The sequence below is a fragment of the Strix uralensis genome, chromosome 25 (assembly GCF_047716275.1).
Source record: "Strix uralensis isolate ZFMK-TIS-50842 chromosome 25, bStrUra1, whole genome shotgun sequence".
In the NCBI taxonomy this organism is placed as follows: domain Eukaryota; kingdom Metazoa; phylum Chordata; class Aves; order Strigiformes; family Strigidae; genus Strix; species Strix uralensis.
In genome coordinates, this window is record NC_133996.1 from 7542247 (window position 1) to 7564271 (window position 22025).

General features: G+C 40.7%; 1 protein-coding gene across 14 annotated transcripts in view; it reads left to right on the forward strand.

Moving 5' to 3' along the window:
* The window catches only part of THRAP3 (thyroid hormone receptor associated protein 3), a 33909-nt gene that overhangs the window by 7318 nt on the left and 4566 nt on the right, over window positions 1-22025 (forward strand). For 6 of the 14 annotated variants that reach the window (XR_012632235.1, XR_012632236.1, XM_074894545.1 and 3 more), the window contains exons 3-9: window positions 3118-3203; window positions 10764-10925; window positions 14695-15600; window positions 17049-17789; window positions 18712-18884; window positions 19329-19440; window positions 19676-19760. Coding sequence is in view for 12 of the 14 variants with exons in the window: in XM_074894545.1 (XP_074750646.1) it covers window positions 10789-10925; window positions 14695-15600; window positions 17049-17789; window positions 18712-18884; window positions 19329-19440; window positions 19676-19760 (2154 nt within the window). In the remaining 2 variants the exon portion in view is untranslated. Of the gene's footprint in view, window positions 1-1439; window positions 1865-2554; window positions 2803-3117; window positions 3204-8607; window positions 8708-10763; window positions 10926-14694; window positions 15601-17048; window positions 17790-18711; window positions 18885-19328; window positions 19441-19675; window positions 19761-22025 lie in introns of all 14 variants that reach the window. The other 8 variants (XM_074894551.1, XM_074894546.1, XM_074894550.1 and 5 more) reach the window with 8 other exon arrangements.

Genomic DNA, 22025 nt, shown 5'->3' on the forward strand with positions numbered 1-22025 from the left:
TTTCACAGGAGCCCAGTAGCTCATCTTTGGCTTATTTAACCAATTTGGTCATCGCTGTTATCTGGTGTTCAAGTAGCAATTTGGTGTTGGACACAGTGCAACTCTTACTCTGTAGGTAGCTAGTTAAATTGAAACAAGATCATACTGAAATGAACTTTGAAAGATGCTGACAGTTGTTCATTACTGTTGTGTCTTATTTGACACTCTTAAATTCCTGTAGTTTGTCATTCTGGCCTAACTAATACTGGCAGTTCTTAACAGCATATTCTTACCCAAGTCTTCAAATGTATCTACAGGTGCCACGTGCCTCCTCTGCTTCTCTGGGAGGCAGGTGAATTAAAGTGCACAGAAATGGTGATTTTTACAGGGTTGTGAATTACGAGACCATGTGTAGGACTGGATTTTTAATTGCTTGATCAGATTTCTGCCTCTTAAACCCAGATTTGGGTGATTACAGTTGTTTAAGTTTATAAATAGCTAATTTCTTATTTTCAGTGCTTTCAAAAAAGAACACAGTGCCGACCTTTCTGTTTGTGTCAGCATTTTTCAATATCTTTGATATCTTTGTAGAGTATGAATTGGGATATAGGGTCAATTAGCAATAAATAATTTTTATCTTCTGGGGTTTTAAGTCATAAAGAGGCAGTTTCTTGGCTAGGACAAAGGCTGCCACAGCTTAAATTGATGTAAGCCTTTCAGGTATCCAAATGTTAAAAAGCTTATTTTGTGGGAAATTAAACTAGTTTTTACTATGTAGTTTTGTGACTTTTTTTATAAGTTGTTTTTATTTTTAGTGATTGCTGTTGCCACCTTGTACAGAGTACACTTTGTAAGACCTTTTGTAGGATTACTTTTTTTTTTAGAATTAACTAATCTTGTTTGGTTTTGGAGCTCAGGATTATGAATTGTAGAGCTGGCTGAAGGAGAATTAATTTTTTTTTTGGTTCCTTGATAATGAACGCTGTTGTGAGCAAATAAAGTAGCAGTCCAGCTGATTCTCCCAAAATGAGTGTTTGTGCTAGCGGACACTGAATGGATGGCAAGACGCTCAGGCAGAAATGTTTTCTCTAATGAGGTGCTATCTTGTTTGCTTTGGGTCTTACAGCAAAATAAACTGTAACAGTTTCATTAAAAACTGGCCAGAAAGGAACAAGTAAATTTTTGTTTTCCCTCCACCGTTATACAGAGCTTTCTACAAATGCTTTTACAAAATATTTAACACTTTCGATTTAATGTTTTGTAAATGCTGTGTAATAAACTGAAACTTCTGTAAGGAGTTCTGCAGCGCTGTGCACGCTTCTAAGGTATGTACGTAAGCCGTTTCACTTGTTACCAAACGTTCTTGGTGTTTATGCTCAGTGTATTATAGATAGATGTGAAGATAAATAAACTGCTGCTTTTGGTATATCAGACATACCTGCTGTGTTTTTCTCTCTAAGCTGGCAAATTGTGGCGCTACGTGATACAGCAATCCTCGATGACACGCTTGAGATGGAGTGATTTCAGCTGTAACATTTTGTTAGATGACTTTTCTGTACAGGGCCGTGGTGGTTCTGTTCTGCTTTAACATCTGTGAAAGGTCTGAAATAATGATGAGTACTGCTTGAAAGACTTCAAAAAAAAAAAAAGAGTGGAAGATGGAAAGAGACGGTCATAAAGTAACACAGGCCAGTTGGAAACAGGAAACAAATTCCTGGAAAAAGGCATTGTGAAAACTAGAAATGTTCGTCATTTGACCCATGTCTTGGCATATAGAAATGTTCTTTACAGTGTTCTGGAATAAGAAACTCCTGGACTATGATTTCTGCTTCAGCAGAGAGCGTTGAGCACGTTTCCTACTTTCCTTTCCATATCTGGAAGAAAGGTTAGCTGTTCTTGCTTGTTGTGTGTTGTCTTGGTTCATTTTCTTTGTAGTAGTGCTCTAAATACGAGAACAGTATTCCTCTACAAAAGAGAATTCAGCCAGCTTTTTATCTAGATGACACCTGTGTGCAATAGATCGTACCAGAAGTTTGTAGTAACGCAGGTGTTTGGGGAATAGGCAAAAACCCAAGCAAAACCTGTGTGTTCTATCACAAAGCAAGAAAGATGGTTATGGTGGGTTTTTTTTCTGGTAGCCACTGTGAAAGGCTGAAAGTTGAAGGTCTTTGTAAGGTAAAAGGCAAGATTTCTCTCTTTCACAGATGTTTAGACGGATGGACATGACAACAGTAAAAATAAAGTCTGTGGTGTTCTTTATTTGGCTTTTTTCAAAGATTGGTAAGCACAATTTAGAAAACACTAAACCTTGCAATACAACCTTTGCTCTTGGGCAAGAATAGGACTTAATAGGACTTAATCACCGTTTCAGAGAAAATATAATCTTCAAATAGCCTTGAAACATTTTTTCAATGAAGTAAACAGAAGAAATGAATAGCTTTAAACAAGTTTATTTTATGGTTGAACACAGAGCAAATGACATTCTTGCTGTTAGATCAGAGGTTTAATAACATGGAGTAATTGATGAGGTTGTGTTTACTGTTGTTCTCTTTTTTTAAAACTTACACCCCTCTAGCAGTGCATGGAAGGATACTGAAATGTAATTGTAGACCTGTCAAAACAGCTCCCAGTGGACTGGTGGCACCCTTTGAAGACGGCGATATGCTGATGGATGAATTTGTCAGGAAAACAGTTGTTTCTTTTGGCTTGTGGATTCTCTTTAACAATATGGGAAAGTCCTTAGTCCTGAATCCAGTGAGACCAGACAAATGAGCTGAGAGAAATTACTTCAATACGGCTGTACAGATGTAATGACAGCAATTAGTATGTATATAACAGAGGTGGGATGGGGGGCAGGGGAGGTGGAGGAAGGAAGAACGAAGTAGACTTAAAATTTTGAAGGCTTGAATAACCGCTTTAAAAACTACATTCATTGTAAAAGTACACAAGCTCTCAGTGAAGGGGGCGATGAATTTCTGCAATGTGCACACTCTGTTGAAGTACTGAAGATACGGTGACCGGTTTGGGTACAGCACTGGATGGTAGCTTAAGGAAGCTAGACTCCCCTTGATCATTGGTGGCAGGAAGTACAACAACGTACATACAAAGGTGCTTCAATGCATTTTCTTCTCATTTCAGGTTTGCTTCCTGATTTCATAATTGACAAAGCTGAGACGGTGAAACCTGACTGTTGAAGGGTGCAAGGTGTGAACCTGCTCAAGCAGGTAGGCACACAACAGAAAATAAAATCTTCAAAAGTGGTAAAACTGCCTGTCTTAGGATTTGGAATATACCTTCTTGGGTGCCTTCTATCCTGGGTGTACTACAAGTTAAACTGCATCAGCTGAACTATTTTTTCATTGTTAATGATGCTGTGCAAAAAGGATTGTACAGGTCTTTAAGAAAAAACTCGGCCTCATGTCTTGGAATGTTTTGGCTTGTCTTTCCTAATAGCTGGTAAATATAAGGGTAAAATAGAACAATTGTGTGAAATAATCTTGGATGTCCTGGAAGAGGTTGTACCTACAGGGGTTTTTTTATGTCCGTGTCCCATCGCCCACCCCAAACATTTGTACTTTTGCCAAAGCTTGCAGTGATTTCAGTCAGTGGCTGTAAAAGTTCTTAACTGTTCCAAATAATTAAATTCTGAAGCTGTGGTAGCTGGCGGAAGTGTATGGCAGTAAGAGACTCTTGGCAGTGCCTTTTTTCATTGCCGTGGAGCGGAGTTGAGCTGTTCTTTTGAGTTCTGTCAGGAGACTTAAAACAGGTAAAATATTAACTTTCCTGACACTGTTTCATCACAAAAGTTTGTCTTCTGGGCAAAGTCCATTGTGGTGGCTTCGTAGGAACATTTACTCTTCCATCGTTTTCACCCGAGTCATGTGATGGATTGCTGTGAGGATTTAGAAATGGAGAAGGGAAACTTTGCTTCTTGAAATAGCCTCCAACTTTAGGAAACACGTATTTTGAAAATGAGAGGTTTCCAGGCTGTTGGTTCTCCATCTCAAACCTCCCCCCGCCCCTTATTTGTCAGTAGAGCTTGTATGAGTGGGGTCACAGAATTGGTCTGGATTAAAAATACTCTTGTAAACAGAACATTTGTAACCTCTGTCATGACATGAATTAAGTTTAGAATGAATAATTCATTGTATTGGCAGGATGGGAACTTTCTACACAAGCCTTTTGTTGCTAAGGTAGTAACTAGTCAAAATGTACATCTACAAAAATATCCTCAGAGACATCTATGTTAATTTTTGTTCCCGTTCCTTAGGAAGTAGAAGTGGATCCCTGCAGAAAACCGTCCACAAAACTTACTGTTAAATCTCAAAGGGGGTTGACTCTCATTTTTGTTTCCATTGGGTAGATGCCTTGAGTTGTGGGCAATGTACAGGATGGGTCCTGTTTGGATGAGATCCTTAGAAACCAGGCTCTTGCTGCTTTTTCTTTGTACATGTTAAAGATTGTCAACAGTTTTGTGAAGGTAAAAGTCTTGTAGTTCTTGACCAGAACTCATTCTCTACTGCATTAGCCTTCTAGAGTCTTCCCTTTCTGAATGGCAGCATTTGTAGCGTGGCAAAAGAAAAGTTAAGATCTTAAAGCAGCTCAGGAACTTTCAGAATGAAGTAGCTTGTATAAATATGAGTAAAGCTATGTGCAGAACTGATCAGCTTGTGTTGCCTGTGTTCCTTCGCAAGGACCAGACTTGAAGAGTTCAGGTGTTGCCTTTGGGCTCAGGGTGGGGAATCTTTGATGCCAAGAAGGGGATAAAACTAACGTGGCAATGTTCTCTGGTGAGAAATCAAATTCATTTCAGTTACTGATTGCTGTCAGACTTTCACAGCTTTAGCAAACCTTCTGCCTTTACTTTCCAAAAACTGTGCAAGAAGGACTCAGAACAGTTGAGTAATGAGAGAAATAAGAGCTGTTTGCCAGTTTGAGTCTTACTGTTCAGTGAAGCTTTGGCTGCGGCTCGTTTTCAAACAAGGCTGAACTTTACACCTTTGAGTTGGTGCTCGCAGCACGTGGGAATCTGCAGATTTACATTTTTTTGTCAGAAATGTCCGTGTTTCTTACAATAAAAATCTAAAAAATTTATAATGCTTAATAATTTGCATTGGCAATGTACTTTCATCAGACTAAAGAGCCAGCTGTGAGATGGACTATTTTCTTCACTGACCAACTTCAGTGATTTCAGATCAGGCTTGCAGTAAGCGTAACTAATTTTAAATCTGTGTGGTATGAGTGAATTTGGCAAGCTAATTTGGAATACAGATTATTCCTTCAGACTCGGTGTGTGTTGAATTATGAGGTATGTTATACAGTGTAGTTTCACGGCAGATAAACAAGCTGTCCAGTGTCTGTTTTCCAGAAGGGTAACACCTTACCAAAACTTTTAAACACAGCACACTCAGGGTGAGTGCTGATAATTTTGGATGTGAGACTGTGCTACTTGGGAAGATCTGCTGGACAACATAACTGGGTCTTCGGAAAAGACAAACCAGAAACCAATTTTGAAGATTCCTGGCAATGTTTCCAGGAGTGCATGCCCTCCAGATGCGTGCAGTCACGCTCGTCTGCTGGGAGATGAGACCTGGATCAGGCAGCAGGAATCAACTGTGTCCCTTGCAAGGTAGAGCTGGAGTCGTGGGAAGGCAGTTCAGTACCTGTAAGCAGGAAGGAGATGTGACCTCTGGCAGAGCCGATAGCTAACGACAAGTCTCCATAGCACTCTGTAAATGCTTCTACTGCCGTCCCCACTCAGGACCAGACAGTTTTACCCTCCAGTGTTTCAAAGAGCAGCACCGCTGTGAGCTCTGTGAGGCTGGATGTGTGTCTGTGCTTTGGGGGCACAGCATCGTGTTCAGTGGAAAAATTTAAATGGTAAAGTAAGGGAGCAGCCACTGCTGCTTTCACAGTTTGCCTTTGCTTCATTTACAGGCATCTCTTTCTTTAAAATTGGAGTAATCCGTAGGATGTGCTGTAAGAACAGATTCTTTCAGAACAGTTTTTTGCTTACCAGCTGAACACATTTTATCTGAGTCAGTCATTAATTCTTAGAACAACTAAATGTGTATCACAGTAAGTTTACAACTGCAGTGTTAACACAGGGGAGCTGAAATGACTCCAGTATTTCGTTTGTTTAACCTTTTGAGAGCTGATAGAGCACAGCAACTTGGTTTCTATTCTAGCAGGTGTTACCTCACATGTTAGGAATGAATCAACTTTAAAAATATTGACAAAGATAAAAAAAACTTCCAAGACAATGCTTTTGGCACATGTCACACATACCAAACTAATGTTTGGCTAGTAAGTGCTGTGGATCAAAGTAAAACACAAAGACTCTTAAACAGCTCAAAGCAAGTGATACTTTAAAAATCTATTTTGGGGCCTTCTCAGAACTTACTGAGAGTTACTGCCACTTTTACTCTACTTGGTCAGTCAGCTCTAACCATGTGCTTTTTCTTGGAAAATTATTTATTTCAGAAGAAATGCAACAGAGAAGAGCTGTGGTGAAAGTTGTTTTAATTGTATTAGTCTATTAAAATATTTCAAGGCGTGCAGAGTTCAGTGTAGATAGAGGTAGCTTACAGATGATATGTTGAAGGTAGTTTGTTCTTGAACTACAGGGTTGTCATTTAGTAGAGGGCTATCCTGAAACTGCACAGTTACGGGATATACTTGTAATATCCTTATAGAACGTAGCTTTTTTTTTTTTTTGCTTTTATTGTATCAAAGCCCCTCAGGATTCAGTTGGGAGCAGCGCTTTGATTCTGAGAGGCAATTTAGATCGTCTCCCTATGTCTTCTAGTAGTTCCTATTACCAGTTGTTTCTCACGCTTCTCTTCTATGTGTTGGTTTACTGTGCTAAATTTTGATTGTTTTGACCAACAGACTAGGAAATGTTGCTGTTTCAACATATGTATTTAGTAAATTAAAAGGAAATAGTTGGTCCTTTCACACATTCTTTCCCTGAAAAATGACCGTGCATGAGAATGAACTTTGCTTCTTCACTGGTAGTGCTTTTTGATTTTCATCCCTGGTATGACTTATTTTTTCCTAATAGAATGGGAAACATTTTTTTTTCTGCATACTTTCTAATGTGAAATATATTAAAATACTTAAGTTGAATTGATAGAGCATCTTTAACATAGTGAAAGGAAAGGACGTGACCATGTGACATGATTTTTAAAATAAAGCCAACTTCCTGTTCTGGAAAGTACCAGCTCTCGTGGTGAAGAACAACCCACTCTCCCAGCAGTTGCTCCTGTGACTGATCCTGGTTGTGCTGATCCTGGAAGTGCCCTGGCGGTAGCTGGAGTGTTTGGTAACTGTATATGTAATTTGGCTTTGGAGAGCGACTGAAAGGGAAGACATTGCAAGTCAGTCCACTGGAATTTGCTTAAAATGGATACAGCAGCAGAAGTACTTGATTGGTTATGTTTACATACCTAAATGTCTCTGTTTTTAATCAGGTGGGGGAAAAAGATAAAAGTTCTACTAATATAGTTCCTTTTTTCTTTGTGGCTCTTATCCATGAGTCACTTGCTGAAAAGTTTGTTGATAACTTTCATGCAATACTCAGTTAATGCAAATTTTGCCTTTATAATCCTTTTCTTAATTCCCAGAGCAATCTTAGTTTTTCCCCTCTTCTAGAATGTGGGCGATGAACATTGCAGAGTGTTTGTTTCACAGATGCTGAGGTTTTGGCAGTTTGTTGTCAAAATGCCTCTTTGTTCATTTCATGATTTGAAATGCTTTTTAGCCATTCAAATAAATAACTTACAGTGTGTTATCTCTGGACCCTCACAACAATTATTGATGCTCGGTTTTCTCGGGGACTCCATGATCTCCTGCACTTGCAGAGTGTTTATTTTGTTCTCTCCCAGGGCAGCAGAGGCCAAGGACTTCTGCTTGCTTAAATAGAGCAGATTAAGGGGTCTCAAGGCTACAGGCAGTTGTGCACTGCTGTATGTATACATTAAAAATGTTGAGTAGATTTTTACTGTATGATCCTTCGTGGCTCTCGTGGATTTTGAGCTTCCTTAAGTAATGCGAGAGAGGATATTTGATGATTTAAAGCTGAAGTGCTGATTACGTATTAGAAATAAACAGACAGTAATAAAAATCCAGCTCTTAGTTAAAAATGCATGTGTGGTGTTTATCCAGTGATAAGTTTTTAACTAACATCACTGCAGTTGAAGTGTCTGAGCAGAAGCACCTAAAATTCTAGTTCTGGATTTATTACACTGCGCAGCCCTTAGACATAGCCTGGAAATGCAAAGACAAATTTTAAATCTTTATGGGCATGCCACCTCTACCTGGAGCTGGGCTAACTTAGTGGTGGATGATTTTGGAACACGTTTTGGAAAATACAAGTTGAGGCAAAAAAGCAGTGATTCATGTTACAGGAAGTCATAGTGACCTGCCAGTGATGCTTCTGAAAGGATGAGGATAGCTCACCAATCCTAAATAAGAGGATAGAAGAGTATAATAGCAAGTTGCCTTTTCAGCGCACTGATTAAAACTAAGGTCAGATTTCCTTGCAGTATCGCTGGCGGCCTTCGTTGTGCTAATGTGGGTGCTGTGACCTAAAGCTTCGAACAAGTTAGTTCTGTTTTTCTGACTCAGAGTGCAGGTGGACAGATCTGCAGAGAAATCAGCCAAACGTGATCAAGCATGCGTGAAAATCTCTCCAACTCTGATTGAAACAAGCTCTGCAGAATTACGGGTATCAACTCAATATTCTTGTTTGCTAACACTGGGGATGTTTCCTGACAAATGAAAAATATATGCAATTGTAATCTGGAAGCTGTGTGTCCAGACTTTTCTCTGCTTATAGTATCATTTTTCATGCATTCTGTGTAAAATTCCAAACCATCAATAGCGCTGTATACAGATCCACTTTGGTAAGTCAGTAAGGTAAGAAACTTTTTCAGCAACTCTAATTTTGCTGTTGAACATGCATAGATACAAGCCAAACTGTAAATCTACCAGTACACTGATTTATTTTTCCTTTTTCTCTGCCCCAATTACTTATAACTATGCAATATTTTACTAACTTTGAGGGGGAGAAAATGTAATTTCTTGTAGAAATTACTGAGGAATTCTGTTAAATGCTAAATAAATTGCTTCTGATATTGTGAATTAAATTTATGTATTGTTTAAGGAGAGATTTTCTTCTCAGCTTTGTCAGCCACCTCTGGAATTGCAGAGTTCAAATCTTGATACTGAGTGCTGATGTGGAATACTCAACAATCCAAACACTTAACTCAAACTAGCACTTAGTCCCTTTCCCAGCCCACTACTGAAACCTCTAGTTTTTAGGAATGGAAGTAGAAAGGAGACTGGAACTTCATGTGAGGAGGGAAGGAGTGGAGTCCCCTTGCTCCTCGCAGAGTCAGGCACCAGAGCATTTTCCATTTAAGCTGAAGAACTATACTGGAACCAACAGGGATTCAAGAGCTGGAGCATATTTTGCTGCATGATCAAATTTTAAATTGTAAGGAATTTTGTTTCTGGCTGGATCCAGTGATTAAATGGGTCACCTGTTACTGCAGTGCGAAGCACTGCCATGGCTGGGCAGAAGAGGCCCTCGAGCTCTCCCCAGGCTCTGCTGTGCTGCCTTCGCTTTCGCAGCCCTTCATGGGAGGGAGGTCACAGACAGAGGTTGTTGGTAGCACGAAGGGGAAGGTTTATGGAGGTCCCTGTCGGGAGCTGCAGAACTGCACGATAGGCACTTGACTCCCTTGGGTACTGACGGGGAAATGAGCATCTTGAATTTTATCAAAATTTGTATCAACTTTCAAATGTAAACAGTATGACACTTCCCCCTCTTGAGTTAATAGTGCTGAATATTTTTCTTTCCCTGGAGGTAAGCAGTGATGAAAATCCTGTAGAAAGTATTGCTTGTTGATACAAAGTTGATGTTTACAGGAGAACAGATCAGGTAGCAAGTAACTGAAACAATTATGTGGTCAAACTGTATTCCCTGAAACATCTTTTAAGGGAGTCTAACCTTTACCTGGATACCTGCTTGAAAATAGCCCAGGTAATTCATAATTATAGTTACTTCCAGTCATTTAATGCTACAACGTAATCTCTTCTGTCTCTGAATATTTGGAAGGACGTCTGAATTATTTTGGCTGCAACAGAACTCCTCAGTGGATGATACGCGCTTTAACTGATCACAGCAACTGCATAAACTGCACAAGCAGACAGGACACGTACGGCCAGGATTGAACCTGAGAGTTCATGGCAGATCTGTGCAAATAGGGTTACAGTCATGTATCTTGGATTATCATTTTTGCTTGTGATTCCTTCTGAAAATATAGAGAAGAGTTTAGGGGGTGGATTTTTTTTTTATGGTAAGCCTTTTTATTTCTTCATTGTTCTTTAAGCCAGTGGCAGCTGGCTGTATTGACAGTGATGTGACTGAAATGGACTGGTTTGTCTCTTCAAAGGTATTCTTGCTTAAGCTAGCAGTGCGGCCTCTGCCTGTTCCTGGGTTTTGCATTAACTTGCTGCTTTCACCTGTAACACTTACATTTGCAATTACTCCGAGGTGAAAGCCTTTTATTCTTTTTTCAGATTTCCTCCTTAGGCTGAAATAAACCTACTCTGAGCCCAACACCATTCATCAGTTATTGGGCGGCCACTTCAAACATTCATATTTCCAGTCTTATCAATGTCGCTGTAGTTTGTCAGGCTGCCAGATGTTGCCCGTTCTCCCAGATCTGCCACATGACTTCAGTTTTCAAATACTTTTATTTCCCTGTTTCCTTCAGGTACAGCTGACAGGTGCTTGCAAAGATGTCTAAAACTAACAAATCAAAATCTGGATCTCGTTCCTCCCGTTCGAGGTCTGGATCAAGATCTCGCTCACGTTCCTTCTCCAAATCTCGCTCCCGTTCTCGTTCTGTCTCCCGGTCAAGAAAACGCAGACTTAGGTAAGTGCATGCAGCTCTGAAGCCAAAGGGTGGGTAACTGTGTTTTTCCTCTCTGTCCTGTTCAGATGGTTTGTCACTTAATTCTTTTCCGGGGAAGGACTTTGATTAGATTCTAGGGCAGATAGTGTCCTGTGTCTTAGGCTGTTTCCTGCCAACCTGTACTGTTCTGAAGTGTTTTCAATGGGCTAAGAGAATAAATTGTGGCTGTTTATCAGTGTTGTCAGGATACTTCTTTTGAGCACTTAATGTGGTCTCTGTAGCATGTTTTTGGTGAAAAATAATTTTACTTTTCCGTGCAGATCTTTTCCTCCTAATATAAGTAGTAACAGATACTCTAATGTACAGTTAAATCGGAAGGTGTTTTTGTTAGTAGAGCTCATTTTGTCAGGGATACAGTCCACAGTGGAGTTGTTACAGCCTTTTTAGACTAGAGACTAGACTCAGAGAGGACTTCTGTACTTTGTTCTTCCTGTCAAAATGCATGTGGGTTTTTTCCCCATGTTCTTCTGCAGTCCTTAATTGCTGCTGTACGTAATGGGATAGCCCGTTGTTCTTTTCCTGGTGCTCAGCACGCCCAGTCTCTGAGATCCAGTTTCCTGTATTGAAAGTACTCATGGTTAATGATGATTGAAACTCCCAGAGCAGGACAAAGTGCAAAAATTCATAGCTTTTTATCCTGACCTGAGATTATTTTGAGATTTGAAATGTTTTTGATCAGACATTTGCTTTACTGCTGTAAGTGAAAGAGTTTAAGTGCATGTTCTGTAGTCAGAGTGGAGGAGTTGAGAAGGTCCACAGCAATACATGCTCCTTTTTTTTTTTTTGTACATCTTTGGTGTGTTTTAAACTTTTAATGTAATTGATCCCAGAGTTGAGAGGCCTTTGCAGACGTTGCATGTTTTCCCCCTCTAAAAATGAATTCAGACAAGTCTTATTGTCAGGTTAAGATACTGCTGTGAGGGTAGGGGCAGTTTTGTTGTTGTTTCCCTGCCCCTCCCCTCAACATACAGAGTCAGTTAACAGAAATGATCGTTCTGAACGGATAAACCACATAAAGGTAATTTCACTGCAGTTAATTTTGAGAAATGGTTGATGTGCATAATAGTTGTTCTTACCTCCCTGAATTGCTTCTGATCAGGCCAGTTAAAGGCTCACGTCTTCCCTGGATATCAGGATATCTGTGTTTTCCTTTTCTTTTGGCTAAGCCTTTTGTATCTGGCAAAAGGCGTTCCAGTTTGACTTGGTATAATCATGTTCAGCTGCTTTTTCACTAATCTTAAATTAATAACACATATTCTGAAAATCATTAGACTGTAAACACATGCAACTGTTAACAATTAAAGAGATTTTTTTCAAATGCAGAGGCTCTAATAAACGTACAGTTGGAGAGAGGAGGACATGACAAAACTAAATTAGAGGCGGAGACTTGAGTCAAACCGAGTTCTCTGCAGAAGGAAGCTGGAATGCTGGAAGATACGTGGTCATTTGGGAATATCTGCCTAGCTGTGAAGGGACTTTGACAGTTGAAAACAAAGGCATGCTGTGCAAATGTTATCATTTCCTCTGTGCTACTGCTGAATCTACTTGTGCTTTGTAAATAACTCTTTTAAAAAAAAGAATCAAAATGGAGGGGGTTAGCACAGACAAGTCATCTTGTATGGCGTTAGGATATTCTCTGAGGTAGGTCTTGTGGTATCGTGGCATAAAAGTCCATTACTTCAGCATCCACCACAGAAATTGTTTTACTCTTTATCTGGTAGGTTTACTGCTTGTTCGAAGTTGTATTGCCATGTTGGGAGTCTGCCTAATATTTATTGCTTTATTTTTCATTTTTACCTATTGTAAAGTGGTGGGTGCTTTAGCACTGGAGCAGTGTGTATGAGCTGGCTAGCTACAGGGGCTGGCAGAGCTGGCAGAGTTATTACTTGTGGTGTTTCTTTTGCATAACACTCACTGTATTTTTCTAAAAAGATTTCTTGTAAATAATCTCTGCAACTTCTGGAGTGAAATCTTCCTGCTGCAAGCCTCTCTAAAACGATAGAACAGATTTTGGAAGTGGTGTACAACAGGTCCCTTGCTGGTAATTGATCACAAATGCAGCAGTTGTTTGAGAATGGGAGCATGTGTGTTCTTAGTGCTTTTGATGAGGGCTTGTTATAATTGGTTCTTGCCGTCTGCATCTGTGCTTTTCCTTGTTGTCGTTGTTTGAATGACTAAGTGTCTCAGATACGTAGCTTAGGTTTTTTTGGTTGTTTGAAGTAAAAGGATGAAGCATATGTTAAAATTATCATTAAACTGTTTGCTGGCAATGACTGTAGTATGAATAACCAGTTTCTTGCTAAACTGTAATGTATTTGGTAGGTGGAAGAAATAAAAACAGGACTAAAGTTGGTCTCTGACTGCATGCGTGTATGCTAATGGTGTAGGAATTGTAAGAGCAGTGTTGTGTTCCCTGACGCTGGGGGGGGTTGGGGAGTGAGTGGAGAGGGGGCAGCAGCGAGCTGTGCTTTGCCCATCTGTAAAAGTACAGGTCTGCTGGGGTGTGACCGGTGAGTGTTTTACAGCCAGATCGATCTCCATGTGAGAAGGGACTGTGGAAATGGTTTCTCAGTTAATATTATTTACTAAAATTCCGTTTGGAAAAATCTCTTTTCTATTTAAACTTACTAGTTTGGACACTTTCTCTGTTTTACTAATGCAATTTTGCTAAACTCTCAGACTTTTCAGTGGAAGTTTGTTTTTCCAGCAGCTGTGAAATACTTACTGTAAAGCTGGTCTTTAATCCTGAGCTACAGTGGGGCTTTTAAACAGTTACACATCTGCAGCTCCAAAACTTTAGTGGAAGAGACTATTGGAACAATTAGCTCTTCATGTTTTGCCACTTAAGTCAGTGTTCTTACAGGCTTTGTCCTGGTTTCAGTTCTGTTCGGGAGGCGAGCAGAGGGACACTGAGCAGCGCCATCAGGCGAGCAGAGGGACACTGAGCAGCGCCATCAGGCGAGCAGAGGGACACTGAGCAGCGCCATCAGGCGAGCAGAGGGACACTGAGCAGCGCCATCAGGCGAGCAGAGGGACACTGAGCAGTGCCATCTCACGGCACCAGGCTGGAGAGCCAGCACTTCCCTCTGCTTCCCCCTCCTTGTTTGGAGTCCGGCTTCTGAACTGTGGCCAGGGCTGCACCTTTGGAAACTTAAAACTACAGAGCAGTGTGCCGTTTGCTCCAGCACTGCTCTTCTCGTGTTGAGGGGTAGCAATTTATTTAACTCAGCTGGCGAAGAAGTGGGGTTTCATCTTGATTATCAGAATTTCGAAAGTACAGTGAGAACTTAGGACACAAGTGGAAGATTTTGGATCCGGTTCAGTAACAGTAGCATGACGTGCATAAAGAATCTCTTCTTTGTGGCAGAGATCTAAGATGAGGTGTAACCTTGACCTTGAGCTGTGAAGGACTGGAAGTTTGAGATATGTCACTTTTTCTGAAGCTGGATAGCAGCCATGTTCATCCTAGAAAAAATGAAGAGGAACGTGTACCCATGGTTTCTGCAATGATCCTGAAGTCAAATATTTGTTTGGCAGTATCACAGATATTTCCACTGCAGTTTATTGAGGGCAAAGTGTAATGCCTCAATTGGATGAGGGTAAACGAAAGAAATTACATTTAAAAGCTTAGAAATGAGTTTTTCAAATTCTTTTTTATAAGGTTTCAAATAAAAAGTTGTGACAGAAGAATAAACTTTAAAATATTTATATAATATTTTTCTTTTATCAGTTCTAGGTCCCGTTCAAGATCTTATTCTCCATCTCATAACAGAGAAAGGAACCATCCGAGAGTGTATCAGAACCGGGATTTCAGAGGTCATAATAGAGGATACAGGAGACCGTATTATTTTCGTGGCCGAAATCGAGGGTTTTATCCATGGGGCCAGTATAACCGAGGAGGATATGGGAATTACAGGTCAAACTGGCAAAATTATCGCCAAGCGTATAGCCCTCGTAGAGGGAGGTCACGCTCTCGTTCACCCAAGAGAAGGTCTCCTTCACCAAGGTCTAGAAGTCATTCTAGAAATTCTGATAAGTCATCTTCCGATCGGTCAAGGAGGTCTTCCTCTTCCCGGTCTTCCTCAAATCACAGCCGAGTTGAGTCATCCAAGCGTAAATCTGGAAAGGAGAAAAAGTCATCTTCCAAGGATGCCCGGGCATCTCAGGCTGCAGGAGATAATCAAGGTGATGAGGCTAAGGAGCAGCCTTTTTCAGGAGCAGTGGCTCAAGATGTCAAGGCATCTGAGGGATCAAAACCATGGCAAGATATGACCACCTATGGCACAAGTTCAGCGTCAAGAGCTTCTGTGTCTGAACTCAGCCCAAGGGAACGCAGCCCTGCGTTAAAAAGCCCTCTCCAATCTGTTGTGGTGAGGCGTCGTTCTCCTCGGCCAAGCCCATTGCAAAAGTCGAGCCCTCCGCTGTCCAACCCACCACAGATGAGCTCCGCTTTACAAAGCGGCAGCACCTCCTTTCAGGCAGGGTCTCATCAGAGCCCCTTTGAGCATGGCTCAGCGGGTTTGAGCCCAACAAGGAAGAGCCCGGTGTGCAAAAGTCCAACACCAATCGGTTCGATTTACAGTACGTCTCAGAAGGAGGAAACCACAGCTCCTGGAGGAGGAGCCTTCTCGAAAAGGCAAGTGATACGTTGGTTGTGCTGCGGTGTTTTTTGGCAGGACAGCTCGCCCGTGTGGGCGCTCCCCAGGAGCACTGCGAGGCCCTCGGTGCGTGCGCAGGCCCCAGCCAGAGCCAGGCCCCGGGCTCTGCGGGCTGCCAGCTCGTTGGGCCTGGTACTGCCTGTAATTACAGAACGAAATACTGACCTGGCCCTGTGTTGTAGAAAGCTGGGGTTTGTTTTCTGACTTGGATAGTTCTAAAGATCGCGTAGGTCCCCTCCAAAAATGTTCATAGCTCGTGAACGCTTGAAGATGTGCCCGATGAGACTGTCTAGCAACCTGACAGTGAGACTGGGAGCTTGCATTTCTCAGTTATTTACTTTTCAGTTAAAGACACATTTTTAGCATTGCATTCTTGAACTGCATTAGATACTATAAATTAGCAAAACTTAATTAAACCTTACTGCATGTCCTGCTGCAAGCAGCCTAAGGCAGGTGTAGTTGCAGTGCTTGTGCATGTGGTTAATATGAGAAACTAAAGCACCGAGATCGTCGCTGAAGCGAAGACACTCTTCCACACAGAAGGCAGCAACTTCCCATGTTTCTGTTTGCTGGGTTAGTCCCCCGCAGATTCGTGCGTGAAGGTGGCACTTTCTTTTAAAAGATACGGTAGCATTCACAAGTGCTTTTAAATCTCTTCTGCATTATTTTTAAAGTTATTTTTGAACGGATTCTGTATCAAGGATGTCTGAAATTTAAAAAAAGAAAAAAAGAAAAAAAAAAAAAGCTGTAACTCTTGTTTGGGCTTTCCAAAGCACTGAACTAATGTCCTTGGGCTTTATTGCTGTTTCCTCAAAGCCAGGGTTTTGCTTAATGAATGCTTTAAAACGTAGTTTTGATGCTTTAAACTAGCTAAATTGTTCTCACTATAGAAGTGTTTTGTCTTCTCCCAGCAAAATAAATATTCTCCTCTGTTAACCTTTTTGCTTTTATTTGTATTTACAGTCTGTCATGAAATATTTAGCTTACCTATGAAACTTGCATCCAAAATTTGAAGTAGCTTTTGAGGCTTTTATTTCCAGTGTTGTTTAAAGCAGAACAGCCCAGTTTGAAAGTTTTGATGTGTTGTTCTCCTGAACCAGGTTTGTAAGTAAATAAACCGATTGGGTAAGATGTTACTATTTTCCTTGAAATGAATCTGTGGGTAAGCTGTTTTTAGTTGTTCTTAAGCCTCATTTCATCAGTTCTGCATATCCATTTTCTTTTACATTTGATGAATTTATTGAGAACTAAAAGTCTAAATCCAGGCTGAGTAATCTGATTTACATTTTAACTATTTTAGGGCCTAGAGACAGCTTTCTGTACATGCATAGCTTGGTGTTCTCTGAAATTTGTCTGCTTTCAACCGAAGTATTAACCTCTTTGGTGTTTAATAAGAGAACTACTGTAATGTCTGTTTTATGAACAGGTATCTGGAAGAGCAGAAGACTGAGAATGGGAAAGACAAAGAACAGAAAATAACAAATGTTGAAAAAGAAAAATCAAAAGAAAAAGGGAATTTCTCTGAGTTGGGATCAACAGATGGAAAGGCAAAATCTGACTCCTACGCATCCAAAGCTGACTCCGAGAAGGGATACCGCGGCAGCCAGTCGCCCAAGCGCTACAAGTTCCGGGATGACTTTGACAAGCTAAAGGTCCCGGAGTTCCACAAGGAAGGTCATTATGGCAAAGAGGAAACAGATGAGCAGGAAAAGAAAGATAAGGCAAAGGGCCGAAAAGATTCGGAATTTGATGATGAGCCCAAATTTATGTCTAAAGTTGTAGCAACTTCAAGTAAAAGTCAAGAAGAGGATAGGCCAGGAAAATGGGAAGGTGTGGTGTTCTTGCCACCTGGAAAAGAGAAGCAGAGAAAACCTGATGAAATGGAGGAGGAAAGCTATTCTGAAAGATCAAAAAAAGAAGAGAGGCCAGCGTCCAAGAGAGCTGAACCAGGTCACAGGGGGTTTGTTCCTGAAAAGAATTTTAGAGTGACCACTTACAAATCGAGCCAGGAAAAAAGTTCTTCCCCCCCACTGAGGAAGGCTTCTGAGGTAAAGGAGAAACCAGGCACCAAAGTAGAGGGGCTAGCTCCTGGCAAATCCTCCTTTTCCATTACTCGTGAGGCCCAGGTCAATATTCGAATGGATTCCTTTGATGAAGATCTTGCACGGTAAGTATTTGCTATTTTTTGAGAAGTCTAAATGGTGAATTTTTCCTGTTTTTCTTTCTGAGATCCTCATGAACTTGCAAAATGTAAGGAAGGTTAAATAATATTGCATCACAGTTTGCATTTTTTGGAGACAGAGATTAATTGTAATACTTGTGTGACCCTTTTTTTTTTTTTTGTGGTGGGAGGTTAGAGGGATTACCAGTTTGTGGATGGTGAAAGTACAGCGTGAAGGTTAAACAACTCTTCCTAATGTTTCCTACAAGTAGATGTAAGATCAGTTCAGAATGTAAATGTTTCTGCATCAGGTTCCACGCTACACCGGGCTCTGGAAAGAGAGGGGTACTCAGTGGCTTCTTGCTGCTAGAAGCTTAGTGGTACGGTAAAGTTACAGCACAGCTTAAATGACATTTGATTCTCTGGAGTGTGTTTAAGTACTCCTTTTTCTCAGCATAGCATTACTTAAACTCTAGGACGCTCTGAGAGCCGCTTCAGCGTTGCTTCAAGAAATCTTAAGACAGTAAAAAGTTATTCCAGAAAATACGTTTGTACAGCGGTAGCCAGTAAGTGTTAATATGCTCTGCGGGGTGTTAGAGGTAGTCTAGAACTTAGGAACGGTAGCAAAAGATCACAGCCAACTAGTGGTGTAAGAACAGGCCTGTGTTTCACAGGATGTCAGGGTTTAATACCCGCACAGCCCTCCGCATTGAGAGTAACAAGTGACCTGAGTTGTTACAGTAACCTAGGTCAGTGTATTTTAGAGATGTTTAAATAAGTGTCCTGCTCGTGCTATTGAATGTTCTTAGGTGCCTTCATAATACTACATTAAAAATGCAGCCAGCTTCCAACTTCTGAGACATAAGTCATCTTAAACTGCTTCCCTTTACCCTGTTTTTCTATTTCATGTGGTCTGTTCTTCTTCTAGCCCAAGTGGCATACTGGCTCAGGAACGCAAGCTGTGTCGCGACCTTGTGCACAGCAACAAAAAAGAGCAAGAATTTCGTTCGATTTTCCATCACATTCAGTCTGCTCAGTCTCAGCGAAGCCCTTCTGAACTGTTTGCTCAACACATAGTGACTATAGTCCATCACGTAAGAGGTAGGTCAGAAGTCTGTGTATGCTCAGATGAAGGTTCACTCCTCCCTTGCCCAATTAAGTAGGTTTCCTGCACTCTAGTTAATGCCCAAAGAGTTGTTTTCCAGCAGATACGCCAGAGAGAAGAGCAGCAGCCCCATCATGAGTCGTCTTTATTTACATAAAAAACTTCTCTTCTGGAAAGGCAGAAGAGACGCTCTTGTTTTACCTGAGCAGTGTTCAGAGAGACTGTGACTTGGAATTTGTGTATTCTAGTGAATTTGTGACTCACTTGAATAAATTGTTGATTTCAAGAGTGAAACTGGAATTTGTCAGCAGCATTAGTCAGAGCTCCTCCCCAGTGTGCTTCACGTGTCCTGTCTCTGAATTTGACCAGGACTGATGTGCTTTGAATTTTTGCAAAAACTGTATTAATATTTTGCATTGTTTCCTTAAAACCCCCAACAGAGCATCACTTTGGGTCTTCAGGAATGACACTGAATGAACGCTTTACCAAATATCTAAAGAAAGGAATGGAACAAGATGCAGCTAAAAACAAAAAGAGCCCTGAAATCCACAGGTTGGTGCCATTAGACACTGTCTTAACCCTTCAGGGGTATTTCAGATATCCTTGTCTTAAACTCTGGAATAATTCAAGTATATAACTAGCTTCAGCAAAAAAAATGGAAAAGTATGGAGAGTTTTAAGTACCTGTGGAAATACTGGTCTGCTTTACGTGACATTTAAATGACATTTGATCTAAAACCTTCAGATTCTTCTTACAAGCAAGATTATGTCTGTGTACTTTCTTTTAGGAGGATAGATATATCTCCCAGTACTTTTAGAAAACATGGATTCTCTCAAGAGGAAACGAAAAGTTCCAGGGATCCTGGCTTCAAGGTGAACTGTTACTCTGACTAGTTTAATTCAACAAAATGAGTGCATTGGGCATGAACTTAACAGTGATGTTTTTGTTTAAATTACTCTCTACTTAAGTTTGTGTTTTTCTTTTAAGGATGGGCATAATTCTAAAAATGAACTACAAAGGGTTAATTTTTATTAAAAATGTATCAACAACCTTTGTGAAGTGGTTAGACTATGGTAAATGACCCCAAAGTCAATTGAGGTGAGCTTGAGAAAAAAGAGAGGATTTTTGGAACAAGTGCCCATGATGAGAGAAGAGACTTTTTGTGATATTTTTCTGCTTGTAAGTATTATTAAATCAATTGTATACATGCGATATTTCCAACCATGTTTTCAAAAAGACATGCATGTCAAAAAGAGGAAAGTAAAACTAAATACTTATCTAAACCAAATACACTATTAAGCAGATGATAAATTTTGTTCTAACAACTTACTGTACCATTTCTGTTGATTGCTGTTACTTTAACATTCAGCACTTGTTTTAGTAGATCCAGACCATTTGGAATTTAGTGTATTAGCTTTTCTGAGTAGATGAATGTTAAGCCATTGCGCTCGCTGTAAACAATCATAAAAATGGCTTAACGTAAAATGTTTGGGATTTTAACCTTTGTTTATTCACCTTCATACATATTTACGTTGAACGTTGAAGAGATTTTAAACAGTCCTGCTGAAACCTTACTTGTTTCATATTTGTTTTCGATTTTTTCCAAACACACTTATGGCTTGACATGGACGATGGTGAGATGGATTTGATGGGCCTGAACTCTGAGCATCAGCTTGGCAGAGTGTGTTATAAACGTGGTTTCCAAACAGCTCGCCAGCCTTCCGTGAAACAGACGTGCCCTCACAAACCCCAATAGGTGTTTGCTGTACCACATAAGGGAGCTGCTGCTGATTTTGTCACTTATCTGTCATCCATCGTGTTGGGAGCAGTTTTATTCTCAGAGTAGAAATTAAAGCTCTTTGCCTGGGGAAAGTAGAAGAGCAAAATACCAAAACAAAACGCCTGCTCTCACTCCTGCGTTATTTGACATAATTATTTAAACAAAAAAGTGTTTAGAAACTCATGTAAGTAAAAAATTTAATAGCTAGAGAATTACTAATCCTTTTGTATTTAATTCAAGACGATTAATATGATGTATGTTGCATATCAAGTCATACAGTTCCCGAGATTAGTGTTGTGTAAATGCAGTAGCAGCCGCTGAGCGCAGCCGTGGAGGCTGTGTGTTGTTGCTAGCACCATCGTGTACAGCCTGCCCGCAGACGTGCTGCTACTCGGGTCAGTGTTTGTCAGAGCCACAGCCACTGTCAGTTTGCTGCTCCTGTGTGTGCAGTCAGCAGAATCTCATCCAGGTACCACTGGTCTTAAAGTATACGCAGGTAACACAGCTTCTCATTTTCCAAAGAAACTGTCTTAATCCATTATTTCAATAGCAATTTCAGTAGAATTCAAAGCAAGCATTGCCAGATTTTTTTTAAATTAGCAATGTAAAAGGAAAAAAAAAAAAATCTAGTTGTTGAGTGTTTTTCCTACAGCCGGTTGGTTTTTGCTTTGTGAAACACCGGGGTCAGCTGGCACTAGGCTTGCTGGGATTGTGTGGAGAAACGCATACTTCATCCGTGGTGACTTCCCGGCGTCTTCCCCGTGGTGCTTTCCAGTCGCGGGGGAAGGAGTGCCACCGGGGACGTCTGCCACGCAGTAAATCGTCTTGACAGACGTAGTAAAGGCTGCGTATCGCTGGGATGTCGGTGTTCTCCCAGATGCGCTTGGTTGCTGCATTTCAGTGGCCTCCATCTTGTACCACTTTAATCAGTGATCACTGTCTTGGGGATCTCCAAGCAGCAAGCAGCTTTTGCTTCTCCTTAAGTCCTGTTTCCAGACCTGGTGATTAAAATTCCTCCCACTCTGCTAGCTGATGTCTGTCAGCAGGACAGCGAGCATGCTGCTGTTCAGTAACAAACGTCCAGGGGCTGTTAGACATTTTTGACATGCTGTAGCTGTGATCCATAATCAGTTGGATTGGATTTCCGAGTTGCTCTCATCTCTCACTGGCTGTGGTATATACAGTGTGTCAGCTTCTGTGTTTCTCCCTCCCCTATTACCAGGCTGTTTATCCTAATGCTGTTTAAAAGCAGAGAATAGAAGTTAAAAAGCAGTGATCTTAAAAAGCAGTAGGAAAATTGAATTCTGAGAAATAAACACTTATTTAATAGTGTATTAGTTTTACATCTTAAAATGGA